At 36.9% G+C, this 14,778-nt stretch overlaps 1 protein-coding gene across 2 annotated transcripts in view; it reads left to right on the top strand.

Annotated features, from left to right (window-relative positions):
• The window catches only part of SPON1 (spondin 1), a 330,516-nt gene that overhangs the window by 81,775 nt on the left and 233,963 nt on the right, over window positions 1-14,778 (top strand). Inside the window, exon 1 of one of the 2 annotated variants that reach the window (XM_080592282.1) lies at window positions 2,896-2,957. The exons of the other annotated variant lie outside the window; for it this stretch is intronic. Within the exon in view, the coding sequence (XP_080448408.1) occupies window positions 2,911-2,957 (47 nt within the window). The 5' untranslated portion in view covers window positions 2,896-2,910. Of the gene's footprint in view, window positions 1-2,895; window positions 2,958-14,778 lie in introns of those variants that run through there. 2 annotated transcript variants of the gene reach the window in all.

Raw genomic sequence — 14,778 nt, 5'->3', positions numbered from 1 at the left:
CATCTTATGATGTAATTTAGTCTACAGCATTAACTGAGGCTTTTATGAAGTTCAAACCCTGACTCAACACTTGATTTCTCAACAACTGCTTAAGCTCTAAGATATTTTGGCCTGGGCTTTTGATTTAGTTGTCACTGTAGCATTTATAAGTAGATGAGATTTTGTCTGAGTTGTTGAGCTAAGTGATACTGACATAATAACTGTGACTCTCTAAACTAGAGCTTTGGGTACAATTAATCCTTCTAAGAAACCTGCTCGTGTGGCAGTCAGTGTGTGCTGCAGCTTTGTGGAAGCTGATTGTCTCCCCAGCTACTGATTAAACAGAGTATATAAAGTCCAGGTTCCTCTCAGAAGAGCCAATAATTTCTCTCTTTCTCTACCTGGAAAACAGTTTTTCAAACTGAAGAAAATAGTGTTATTTTTGAGCCTTTTGACCCTTTTCTGTTTTTGATAGAAACTGGACAACAACTTCGGATTTGTAGGGCTGGCAAGAGGGATGCTGGCATACAGGGTGACCACATTATCTCTGCCTCCTTAGGCAATCACACTAAAATGGGCAGGGGGATCTATGGTAACACTGAGTTTGAGTGTGTGCTTCAAAGCCCAACTTTATGTGGAAGTTCTTTGATGAATTTTTAAACAATCTCACAGAAATTCAGGAAAAGCATTTGTACTGTCAGTTGCTTCAGAAAGCGGTTCTTAATTAGTTCCTGATACATTTTCTTCGATTAATTGTTCTTACTGGTTGTATCATAAATTCAGATGCTAACTTTTCATAACTTAAGTGCTTCCTTGTTGCAGGCGTGGCGACTGAATGAAAGAAAATTAAAGTAGATGTTTAAACAGCATGTGTATTCATAGAATATGTATACATCCAGTTAAATGATTTAGTCTTGACATTCACGTCATTGAGATAAAATGAATTTTGCTGTTGTTCTAAATAAATTCTTGAGGCATAGGCTGATTACCTCATTTATGTCATTGCAGATACTTATCACGTCTGTCTTACACTTATGAATGTGCAGAAACAAATTCTTTGCTTGAGAGAAATTCTTCAGGTTGGGGTGATGTGAGAAGGGTTGACATTCTGCTTGATATATACCCCAGTGGCTGCTAAGGGATGGGGGACAGTTAATCAAAGGAAATCTGAAAGAAAATTGATGAGAATACTCTGAAGAAAAAAAAAGGTGCTAAAGAGAGTTTTTATATAAGCATTGGTTAGACTATGAGAAAGGGGAAAGGAGAGAGCAGTTGATGAGCAGAACGCAAGCTATCATACTTTCAGATTACAACAATTTTGCTAATATCTACACTGCCTATTTAAAAGTGCTTACAGGATTCATTTGTAGTTCTGAACTTGTGTTCTTTATTGTTATTGTTTAACCTTTAATGCCTGTAGTTATACAACCGCTTTGGTATTCTGAAATATTTATGTGCTGCCAAAGTATTTTTAATTAAGCCCTCTTTGTAAACAATGACAATTAGTGTATTCCTCTTTTTATAGCTCAAAAGCCAAAAGAACCATTAAGTTTATCTGATGTGACTTTTTACATATCACAGTCCATTACATTTCATCCGGATATCCCGTTTTACAGATAGAGATTTTAGTAGACAACTAAATTAAGCCAATTAGTCTGGGAGACTGTACTTCCTACAGCACACTGAATAGCAGAGATTAAGATGCTGTTCCTGTCAAGTACCTGCAACAAACAAAAAATGAAGTGAGGTATGCCTAGGTGCTACCAATTGCCTTTTGAAGTATGTTTCTGTCATGTTCCAGTTTTCCCTTAATCTCATTTCTCTGTTGAAGAGTCTATGTGACAGCTGGAACAGTTGTTATATTTTCATTATGAATAAGGATGTCTGGAAATGACAATGGAATTCTCCAAAGGGAAGAAAAATGAAGGTTCTTTGACTCTTTTTACTGGTCTTAGAGCTTGGAGTCAGTACTTGTCGCTTTGTTGGTTTTTGTTTTTTTTTTTAAATCAAGAACATTTGAGTTTACTTTAGGTGGTTCTCTACCACACTCTTCTTACTCCCTTCTACCATAGGTCTTTTAACACAACTGCAGCTGGCATTTTTTCCTTGGTCTCTGCTTTTACTTATTTACTTTGAGTGAGGTGACATTGCAGTACTTCGCTGCATTCCCATTTTCTCAAATTCCTCTCATTCTTCCAGTTTCCCTGACAACTTTCAAGGAAATACCCCATGGTAGAGGGTTTTCTGAGCTCAGTAATGAGGCACTGCTCTGACAGGAAAAAAGAAAGCTCACCAAAAAGAAAATGTGAAGCAAAATACATGTGAAACTTCTTTTCCTAAATGTTTAAAGGGGCTACCTGTTGTAGCAGTGATGCCACAAAACTGTGTGATATTGAGAGGGGAGAGTGCAGTATGTGACTGTTTGCTGTAATCATAAGGCAGAAGATTTTCAGGAGAAAAGAAGGATGGCCTCAAGTCCTGCAGATTTACTTCAGATCTACATATGCTTGAGGTTTGATGGCAATAAGAAGGTCCTCAGTTCAGTCTTAGAGGCAAGACTTGCAATATCATAAGCTTTTCCTCTTCCTGATAGTTAAGCAGAAATTGTTAACATGCTGATTTTTGTTGTTCCTGAGTGGAAGGATTATCTTTATTTCAGCGGAGGCAAGGACATGGAGAGATAACAGCAAATGTTGAATAATCGGATTTATGGGAGAGTTAACTTGTCTAGTTCTGCTGCTCGGTGAATGGCAACAGCTTGAAATGAGTTGGTGACTCCAACTCCACATCTGCTTGGGCTCCTCTTGGTTTTAGGGAGAAAGGGCTTGATAACACAACTAACCTGTGGCATCATGTGTTTTATATTTCAGGCACTACCTAAAGCTTAGTGAACAGCAGGTATCGAGCCATTTCCCTGCACAATAATGGACCATGATCTTCTTTGACCATCTCTCTTTCCCCCCTCTTCTGGTTCACCAGTAAGATGTTCTTTGTTTTGCTCACACTGGATGAAATTTGGGAAAGTAAAAGTTTCTTCAAAGTGTCTTAGGTTTATAACTGCAAACACTTAATTTTCAAGGACTTTAAAGTACTTTTGACAACTGACAGGTAACTTCATAATTTACAACAAGAAGAGATCACGCTATGAGGAAGCATTGAAGAGTTTATTTTTTATGTTAAAAATCTGTCCAATTATCATCCTTTGGAATTACAGCAACCACTTTAAAGAAAATTAATTAGCAAAAATAGGGAAAAATATTCATGTGAAGGGATGTATTTTAAACATCAGTATAACAAGTAGATGTGTAAACCATCACTGCATCTATTCTCTTTAGCCGTGTGTTTTTATGTCCCAATTCTGTCAGTCTGCAGTTTTAAACAAACAGATGCAAATGTCACTGATATTTTTGCTTAAGAAACAGTATCTGTAACCTTTCAGAGATTATATTAATAGCTGCAGTAGCTTGCTATAAACAATATTTCAGCATTCTCCTTACACATATGTTTTAGAAGAAATAAATCTGTTAAACCTTAAGCTTTCTTTTCTTACTGTAAGACATTGTTAGATTAAATGATGCATTATTAATAAGCATTGTTTAAAATTGAATCTAGCAAAGTTAATGCTATATATAATCTATTACAAAGAAGAATCTACACTTCATTTCTCTGTCCATCTGTTCTCCTACTACAGTGCTTCCCTGTTTATTGTTCACAATTTATTATTATAGCTTTATTTTGACTTTGCTCATTCCTTTGCCAATGTACGCACATGCAAACATGCATCCTGCTCTGTTGCACTCAAAAGACAGGATAGCGCTTAGTTACTTTTTTCCCCATTATCATTCTAAATACCTGCCTAGTTTGGTTTCTTTGTTTTTCCCCAGCTTGGAGTAAAATGGAGAGAAGTCTTAAATGAGATAGAAGTGGGTGTGGGAAAGGGAGCTGCTGTTTTTTCTCCTTTATTGAAGCATCAGCTCCTGAAGCATTGCAGGTTGGGTATCAGTACCTGCCAAGGTCAGGTTTAACCTGGGGCACAGCTGTTATGTCCTGTAGCAGTGAACATACCCATTTCTTCCCTCTGATTTCAATAGAGATACGCATAGAGGAAATTCTTCTGTCTGCAGTTCTAGTTTTTTTTCTGATTCTTACTGTCTCCTGAATGGAGGATTTGGCTATAATGGTTGGATGAGATGATTAGCTGTATTTTTAAGTTAGTTTGGCAGATAGTCTGAAATGACAAACTTCAACTGTAAGCTGGAATACATCATAAAACATCAAAGACCAAAGAGCTTACTGTTTATTTTTACAAATGCAACTATTTTTATTTCCTAAAAAAACAAAAAAATCCAGTAGGTATCTTCAGTTCTTACTATGTACATTAAAGCATAATAATCAGTAAAGGTTATCATATCCAAAGATACTTTTCCAATCTCCTATAGTTTGTGGGGTTATTTTGAGGAACACTGTATAATCTTTTCCTGTTCTTCTTGTATTGCCTGGGCCTTTTTTTAACACTGCTGGAGCACTGTGGTGCCAAGCCAGGTGGAGCTTTGGCCTGACTCAGTTGTGTCATTGTGCAGAAGCTTGGACATGAGCTTTGTCATCATAAAAGTTCTTTAATGTGGCATTCTTTAGAGAACATTATAGGGCTAAGATGCTATGAGCTTAGCATCTACTTTGTTCTTTTTATGTTATTGAGACATTTGTCGTGTGTGTTTTGTTTGTTTTTGTTTTTAGCTTATTTTCTCTCAGATGAGGTCTACTCCCTCTTTCTAGTGAGATTGTAACCAGAGGGAACAATGGCAATTTGTGCAGTCATGGGGGTTTATATTTGGCCCAAAATGGTAGTTCTAGTTGTCTTGTAAAATGGTTGGTTTCATTAGGTGACAGCAGAGTGTGCAGAAAGGTGCACGTGCTGATACATGTGGTATACAAGTTGTTATACATTGAATACTTCCGTATTTTGTAGACAAACCCAGGTAAGTAAGGATGTTGCTCAACACTGTAGATCTCCTGTGGATTACACAGCTCTCAAGAGCTACCAGTTTTTGCATCTAAGCTGGGAAAATGTTCTCAATTTTGAAGAGTCTGCTTGTCTGGACTTTAACCTACATGTTCAGTTTTGACTTCCCAGAATATATACTTTGACTTGCATCTTTAAATATATATATATATATGTATCTTATATAAAAATAATAATTAGAAAAAAGGTTTCTTTTTTTTTTTTTTTGGAAGAACACAACATATGTTTGGACAGCTTTTACATGGATGTTTTGAAAAGGTACGAAGAAAATGTTACATAGCTAAAATATGATTTAAAAAAATCTGTTTAGTATTTCAGTAGTCAACAGAAATATAAGACATGTTGCTATATTTCTTGACTCCTTCCTCTAACATATACTTCTGAATCCCATTATACAGATTATCTTTCAAAAACATTTCTAAATACATCAGTGCCTGGTGGTAAAATTGATGTTGCAGTGATTCAGCCTTATCTGCAAGCTGGAGGTAATTGATAACACGGGTGTGTGGGTGCAGCAGCGGGCTGCCATCGCCAGCGTTGGAAGCACTGGAGAGCTGGAGCTGCAGCGAGGCTGTGCCTCCTGTGTTAGCCCTGTGCAGCCCCCAGCTGCTGTTGCTGCAGGGCAGGGCGAGGGGATGCCTGCCTTGCCTGCTGCCCTCTGCTCTGAACAACTGGAGTGCATATGGGGGGAAACAGCACGAGTGGCTCAGTGCTGGGGAGCGTCTGAAGGCACTCAAAATCACTTGCTGTGTCCGGGGCACTGGCTGAGTTCACTGGCTATTGATGGGTCTGATTTGAAGGCGTTACGTTGCAAAATAGATCACTAAATGCCGTTTTTTTTTTTGGTGGAAGCTGTTAGGAATGTATCTCTATACTAATGTTTGTATTTTAAATTCACTAACTTACTGATGTTCAGGGTGGTATGTTTCTGCCTCCTCATTTCTAAAGAAGTCTTTTGGCATGCTTGTGCAATGTGTAGCAATAACAGTAGGTTTTACTCATAAGTAAACAGTCTACTGCAGTTGTGTCAGGCACTAGTCTGAATTCCTTCTCACCAGCACCACTTTTATGGACTCGAGCTGGATAGGAATTTCTGTTTTGATTGGAAGATGTTGATTTGTTACAAACAAACAAACAAACAAAAAGTTGGCAGAACAGCAGCCAGGCATTCCTGTAAGGCAGAATTTTGGATCAAAATAAGGGAAGGTAGCACAGTGCATTCCCTGCAATACAAGAGCCTGTTTCTTCCTGTTTTAAGCAAGAATTTGAGCTCTTAAACCTCAGTTTCCTGAGTGCTCTAAAGAAAATTTCCTCAACTTTGGGAGTGTGGGTGGTCCTTTCTGTTAACAGCTTTTGCTTAAAACCCCTTACAAGTATCAGCTTGGTTTTAATGTAACATCTCAGATGTTTGTGTAAGGCAGGAAAACTATTTCCCTTTCCACCTAATCCTGAGTGTTTGTGTTACATCTAGCAGCATTTTGCTCTTGATGTCCAGCTGTGTGAATTTGTTGTTTGGAAGAGGAAACTTTGTTTTCAGGAATTTGACCCTGAACTTTTTAGAAGTAAATGATGTAATTGTTATTGTAGCTCTTAACTTACTCTCTGTCAATAGATTCCCTTGATTAAATAACAAATTTTCTTTTGTACGAAGCTTTCCATTTAGCATAAGAGTTTTGTGTTTTTAAGTTTTTGGGGTAGATTTATTTATAAATTACCTCAGACAGCGCATCTTTGACAATTCCTGTTACCCCACTGTTTATCATGGTGATGCCTCTTTCTTCTGTAAGAAGGGATGGACATAAAGGGTTAGAATCAGTATAAGACGTAGACCTGTGAGTAAGATGGAGTAAAATGCCTGGTGAAAGAGTCCTGTTTATGCTAAATCAAACATCCCTATTTCCTTTCGGAATCTCCTGGCACAGTATGTAAAGACCTGTTTTTGCTTTTTGCTTTCTTTGAGCGTTATTCCTGCACTGACTTTTGATGAAGATTATGCTTTTGAATTTCCTGGTTGGCCCCACATCCTGAGCTTTGGTTCATAATATGTAGCAGTGCTTGACCTGGATTGCTTCTGGATGAAACTGACTGGGCAAATGCACTGTGGGAACAAGCCTGATGTACTCCAACCACTCACTGGATGTCCAGCCACCAGGATTGGACTCCAGCTTGTCCAAAGTAAGAGCCTCAAAGCACCTGTAAAGTGGACATCAGGTGTTCATCACTATACTTGGTTTGCTCTACACTTCTGCTCCAATTTTATTTTACTGCTTGCCAGTTCAGATACGGTCATAGAAAGGCACTAGGTATGTTGTATCTTCTTTTTTTTTTTTTTCCATCTTGTTTTTTCCCACTTTCTGGAAGCTAATCTACCCTTTAATGACCTTCTGCCTTTTCAGTAGCTGTGTTGTGCAGGCAGTAGGTCATCTGCAGTACAGCACAATCTGTCAGTGGTAAATACTTGGCAAAGTAATACTGGATTTTATATGCATTCTTCTGTACATGGTAGAAAATAGATAAGCTAAAAGAAATCTTGAGGGACTGTGTCATTTAAAACTGCTTAAAACAACCTAGGAAACCACAAATTTCAACATTAAGTTTGTACTTTGAGATGGTGCTGAGACAACAGGTTTCTGAGAATGTCCTCTGCTTCAGTAATTGTCTTGATGTCTTCAATAAATACTCATTGTCTTCTAAATTTTGATGTGGGTTTATATTATTTAATTCTTAAAATTCTTTACACCGGACCTTTCCCTTAGAGAAATCGATTATAAGTATACTTAGAAGAATAACAATTGTCACACACCGGAGCCTGATCCAAAGCCCACTGAAGCCGAGGGGAGAATGTATTTTAATTTTAAGGAGTGTTGGACCATATCACATTTATTTATCACACTTTAAATTTATGGTTCACAGTTACTGCTTGTATGACAATCCTCAGGTATCTATGCTTATCACCCAGAAGCCCATGACATATTACTTATGACATATTCCGTAGAAATATGTTTTACAGTGAGATGCCTCAGAATCCACTCTTTCATTTTAAAAACACTGGACTACTTTGTGAAAATTCTTTTGCCTTAAGTGATTTATCACAATGCACACAGTAATCATTAAGAAAGTCTGATGGAAAAAGTGTTAGTGTAGCATGGCTCTTTGTTTATAAAGGTGGTTTGAAATATACATATGATTTGAAATTGGGCTTTCCTGTTATAATTATTTGTTTGTCTGAGTTTAAACTTCATTTGAAATTACAAGCTTGCCTCCTTAAGATCAATATCTGAACATAGGGAGAGATGGGCTGCCATCATGTCTACGTAGATAATGGCAAAAAGAGTGATAAAGTATTGCATCTCTTTTTCTGTTGGGAAATAAATCACAGTTTATATTCTTAATCCAAAGTTACGCAGCCTTGTGGGAAGAGTACGTTACTGAGCCTGTGTGTTCAGTACAGACCTGTGGAAAGGATATTTGGGTTCCTGAACGTGTTAATGGTTATTGCACAGCTCTGGAAATCTTGATTGTTGGAGACAGCCCAGTATTCCGTGCTTATGAAGCTCTTCCATCCTCTTCCATCAAATGTGTTGCTTCTGTTCTTGAAATATGAATTCTGGTAAGCATGAAGAGACGTTGCCCCAGTAGTAGAGATGGATGTTTCTGTGAGGATGGTGGTTGGAGGCAGTGCGGACTCTGGAGAAGTGCTTGTGACCAGAGCAGTAGCGGATGTGCCAGCTGTGCTGGAAGTGACTGCCATGGTTTTGGGGGACTTTTTTTTTTTTAAAAAAAAAGAAAAAAGTAATCCCAACCAGTTAGGCGTTTTTTAAACAGGTAAAAAACCTACATTATACCTAAGAAGTGTTTCTTAGCATCCCATAACATACCATCTAAACACTGAAAATAAGAAACATACAATGAGAGCGACCGTCCATTAATGCATCCAAGGAGTGAAATTTTCTTAACTGAAAATCATGAGAAAATTCTATTGACACAAGTGGAAAAAAGAATTTCCTATGATTCCTTCTCAAAATTGTATGATTTTGAAATTTAATGCTTGGTTTAGGAATTACTTCTCCTGGTCATTTAAATCCATCCATCAGTATTAAATGTATTTAAACCTTGCTCTCAGCATATTTGCACATCCTTCTTGCCAGCAATGAGTAACGGCATAAGTCTTCATCCTAAACAAAAATTCCTGTGTGCCTCTTGTATTGCTAAAGCAAACATATCATGTGAATGCAGGGAAATAACAACTTAGTAAAATGTATATAGTCTCTTTCTTAACCCTCTTCACTATAGGTTTCTAAAAAATTACTGTAGTAAAGAGGTATTAGACATATAGAGTAATTTTTTAAAAAAAAAAGTTTTCTATTTGCACAGTATTTTAGCCTACAACAATGTGTGATGCAAAGAAAATGAAAGCTAAAAGATGAAATGAAGTAGTTCAGTTTTAAACAAATATTTCTACTCTGATTTTTTTATTCCTTTGTTTTAATGTTTCATATTTCATTAGTTGAATCAGAGTATTTACAACAATTAATACAAAAAGGGAAATGTTTAATAAATTAAAGCACAGAGGTTCCATTAGTAGAAAGAAGAAATTTCAAAATCAGTGGCACCAGTCTATCTGCAACTAGTCCAAGGTGTCATCAGTCATAAAATTCTGCTCACGGGTATTCTGCAAATGTCATGTTTTCAGGTTAATGAGCTACGTGGCAATGAATTTTGATATTTTGAGTGTTTCTTCTTAAGTAATCTTTATGTGTATAGTTATTTCAGATTAAATCTCATTTTATGTATATATATATATATAACAAAATAGCTAGAGTTTAGTTAAGCTTCTGTCTTATATCTGAAACTTAGATCTTTGAAAACTGAAGGTTAAATATGTGAGCAAAAAAGGCAGTATAAGTAAAGTGTTAGTGACCTTTGTTTTCAGGCCAGCCACTGTTTCCTTCTGTCTTTGAGCTCCATGAAACCAACAGAAACGAGCAATAGCTTCACACTTCTCCCTTGAACTGTAACTTGTGTATTTTGCAACATGGACAGCAGAGAACTCTGAAACTAAGGCTTGGGACAAGCACATGTTTTAGCAGGTACTCTAGGGCATAAACATGTCCACACCTTGCTGATCAACCTCTCCATGTCTGTGGTCTTCATTCCTCTTTGACTCGTCAGTGTTTTTTCATTTGTTTGTTTTACACTTAACCAGTAGTAGCTTCTCATGCTTCTTAATTCACTCCTAGTTCTCTCCTTTGTCTGTTCCAGGTAACTGCTACCTTCTGCTGTTTTATTTTCTGAAGTGATGTTAGAATTTCTCTAAGATGTTGCTTAGCTTTTCTGGTTTTTAGGATTGCCTTTAGGATTTAGTTTTTTGGGGGGAAGGATTTAGCTGTGAGACTTTCAGTTGAATGTATGCAATTGAAAAAGTATGATGTTTGCTTCCTGCCATGCAAATGTCATAGATGGCGTTAACAGGAGATGTTAGTTCATCTATTAGTATATCAAAAATACTCTGCTGACATGAAATTCTGCCCTGGTTGTTTTTATCAAATCTGAAAAGCCCTATTTGTTTTGGTACGTGCTTCACTTTCACTGATTTATTGGTATTTGTTCAGATTCACTTGTAAACTAATGCCTATGTTTCTTAAGCACTTGTTTTCATCAATAGTTCATCTGCATCTGAGAAGAATCCTTCCTGAATCTCTTTCATGTCCCTGTGGTTTTATAAGCATTCCTCTCTAGACTTCAGGAAATCCCCTTTGATATTTTCTTAGGCATTTGCAGGTGCCTTTCACAACTAATTCCCTTAAGCTTTCTTTAAATAAGTAAATAGTTAACTCATACAGCTGAGTATAGGAAGTTCAGAGGAGATGCATCAAAATTACATTTATTCTAAGATAAGAAAGAAATAATGATGCTAAAAGATACTGGGAGGGTAGAGGGGGGACATGTTGACAGGAAGAGGAGGGCCTTTTCATGCCTGAAAAGGCTAGTAGGGTAAGTGGGCAGGCTCAAACAGAACTATTCATTGTCTGTGGGGTGCACAAACTGCTGTTTTTTCAGAGAGATTTCAGAAGCATTTTTTGGAAAATATGGAACCTTTGTATTCTCCTTTCTGAAATGTTATTTTCATGTGATATTTTTTCACCGCAGTGTATAGCAAATTATTTACTTAAAGCTACAGACCAGAAGAGAAGAAAGGACTTCTTGCTTGCTATGCAATGTATTCAGGAGGCCTGAAATGTCAGGAAAGCTTTAGAGCTTAATTTTGTCATTATTTTTCTTATACACGAGAGGTAAAGTTCAAGTAGTGTAGCAGCTTGACAGCTAAGCAATACTACCCTTTACTACTTGTAAAGAGAGGAGCATTTGGAAAGGAAGATGGTTTTACTGTTTGAAGTCCTTGAACTCAGTACCTAACTGGGTTCAACATCTATCGGTTTTCAGGATGATTATATTTGCTTAAGATCAGGAATCCCATTTTTTTATTTAGGGTACAGCAATGCACATTTGATGATTTCCACTAAGTGAGACATGGAAATGAAGCACAGAAACCGTAGAAATCCCATGGAAAGGCATTGCCTGTACAATGGTCCATGGGAAACAGAATCCGTAGTTTTCCAGTCTTGTTAAGAAATTGGTTGATACATTTCATTTGGACTGAGCTCAAACTGCAGAATCTTTTGAGAAGTGTATCTTTTAAGCATTGATTTCTAGTGTTTTTCTGCCGTTGAAAGTGAATTAGAATAGCAGCTAAAAGGAAATTACCTCTCCTTTCCAGTCGCTTCTCAAGTGTGTGTTTGTAATGATTGCCGTAGATTTCAAGAATACGTAGTCAGAACCTTTATTCATCAGCTGGCCTCAAAAGACTTCTAGTCAGAGATCAGTTAGTTGGAAGTGCAAAAACAATGCAGCACCTTAATGGATTTTCCTGTGTGATATTTGGCTGTTATGAACAATCTAATTAAGTCTGCTATATTGGCGTTCTGTAGCATTAAAAGAACTCATGTATGTTTTTGGGGGGGGGTTTCAAATTGAAATAAAATTATACAGGCACATGGTGCTCCAACATTTTATCTAGTTGCATCCTGTGGTATATAGAAGCTGTGGAACACACGATTAAAGCTTAGCAAAAAGTTCTGCAGGACTAAATTGATTCTGTCATTACAGTTGAGCAGGATCGATAAGAAAATTTAGAAATGTAGTAGTACAGATTTGTGAAAGTAAAAAATAATCTAATAGATGATTGCTATCAGCTTCTCTGGAATTGAGATATCACTTTTTTTAAAGTCAAAATTTTGATTTTTTTTTTTTTTTTTTTTTGTAGAAAATTGGTCCCTTTCTATGGTGCTTTTTTTGGGGGGAAAAAATCACTGAAAAAAAACTTTTTTCAAAATGTAACATCTAAACTTTTCTACTCAATACTAAAACATAGCATAGAGAGCACATGTGCATTTTTCAACGTGTAATTAGTCATACAAATGACATCGGGACCTGTCTCATCATTGTTTTCTTCCCTCCCTTCAAATAGCTGTCTAACCTCCATCTCGCTTGTCTGAAAAACTGTCTTGTTCAGCATTACCAACAATGAATGACAGCTGTCACTAGACGTCCATATCTTTCTTTCTTCTCTTGTGTTTCATCTTGCCCTTGGTGACTGGTTTTATGAATAAGAAACTTTACATTTTTACATTTCTTCTTGGTTACTTTTATAATTTGTTGTCTGCCATGAGACATCAAACTTTCAGTATTTAAGAAACAATACTTTGGGTGTAACTAGTCTGAAATATTAATTAAAAGTAACTCTATAGGTTGTCCATAATACCACTCTGCAACGAATGAAAAAGTTGCTCATTCTTATGTTAGGAACAGCCAGGCAAACTAAATATGTTAACCTCTTAAAAGACAAATGATAGAAAAAATTACTAGCCCTGCTGAAATCCACCAAAAGAATTTGGGAAGCTGTGTACTAGGTTAACCTGTGTCAAGGGATAACAACTGAAAGACGTCTTCTTACAGGAAGCCTTGCACATCTTCTGCTTGAAATTTATAGATCCTATGGAGGTACTTTGGAGGTTGGAATGAGGGAAGAAGCAGGAATAAAAATAAAACATTTTTAGCAGTTCCAACTATATTGCTCTAGTCACTATTTACTTTATTTATGAGCCTATCAGACCCAAATGCATACTCACTCTTACCTGTGACAAACTGGCAAGTGGGATATAAAAATGAAAGATTTTTTCCCTTAGCTGGTGGCTGAGGAATCATTGATCTTCCTTAAACTAACATTAATCTTAGAAAGGCAGCAAGAGGCCTACAGGTCTTTCATGCAAGTTGAAGGTGGTAAATAGGAAAACATGAAAAAGCTCCTTTTGTCTATATTCTTTATTACTGGGCATATTTTATAACATTGTGGTTGCCAGTTGATTTTATCTTTCATTCCATTAAAGTTTCATGTTTGGAGCATAACTATGCATGCTTTAAAATAATTAGCTTAGGCAGTAGTCTGTGACAATTGATGAGAAAAGCGAGCTTCTTTTGCTGAGTGTATCATTAATAGAAACACTCTGGTGATGAAATTTTAGAAAATCCTCTGAAATATTCAATACAACAATCTCTAGTGAGAAATTCTAAAGTAATGACAGACAGTATCTTATTTTCTTAGCAGATCAAGTGATTTAAAAGAGCAGTGCATAGAGGTGATTATTTTTCAGCTTTCTGAAATCAAAGTAGCAGGGCTTGGAAGTATGATATGCAGATATTTTTGGGGAGTAGGTTAGGCACTTTGATTGCCATGTAATCTAAATGCCTTCTTGCATACTTCCCAGTCCTCAGTTCTGCATGAAAATTTTAAATAACCTCTGATGGCTGCTTTGTTATAGTGATGATGGACTTGCACTGGTAAAACTGGATTTGGATTCCACTTACGACTGTTTGTACCTGGGCCCTTTGTCTAAAAGAGATATTAAGATGATGTGAATATTTTAAATTATATAAAATGAGTTTGCACATGGCTGATACTTCTGTGTAACACAGTAAGTACACACAGACCTTGCATTTAGCACAAAAAGGTAGAACTTGCAACAGCAACTGCAGTCATTTTTTGTCCTCTTGCCTCTACCTTCTCCACCCCGCCTTCCCCCCCCCAAAAAAGTGTAATGTTTTCCCCCTCAAGCCCTGACAAGGCTTCCAGGTCTGTTGCATGGACATAAACTCACTTTTAAGTCTTGCAGCTTACTTGGAATTTCTCTCTGATTAGTAAAATGAGAAAGGAGAATATTTCCTGGTTTTGTGTAACTTGAGAACAATTCCTAAACTGTCACATTTTTTCCACTGACATAGACCAACATAATGTATTAGTGCTATTTGTCTGCTGTTACCTGTCATCTCGTATTTGGGATACCTCAGGCCAGTGCATGTAGAAATGGTCATGTACCATATAGCCGTGCTCTGTCGTCATTCTGGAAGTGTTCATCAGCCATTATTGCCAATGGCTATTATGACAAAAGGTAAAGGGCTCCTGAGTAAATTCTGGATAATGGCTATGTGGAAGGAAAAAAAAAGTGGAAAATGGCTTAAGAATGAATAAAGTGGCTTTCACTGTTTGTTTCTTCTTTGGCCATGCTTTTCAGCAGTATGTGCACTTGATTGCAGGTTTGTGTACGTTTCTGAAGTTTTGCTGATGATCTATAAATGCATGCTTCTACTTTTTAAGTGTTTGAAGCTGTCATTGCATGGTAGACCAGCTGTGAAATAAAACCTTGAACTTTCAAGTTTTG

This window comes from Anser brachyrhynchus, assembly GCF_964034855.1.
Source record: "Anser brachyrhynchus genome assembly, chromosome: 5".
Lineage (NCBI taxonomy): Eukaryota > Metazoa > Chordata > Aves > Anseriformes > Anatidae > Anser > Anser brachyrhynchus.
Note: the sequence above shows the minus strand (reverse complement) of the source record. Positions and strands in the feature narration are given on the sequence as shown.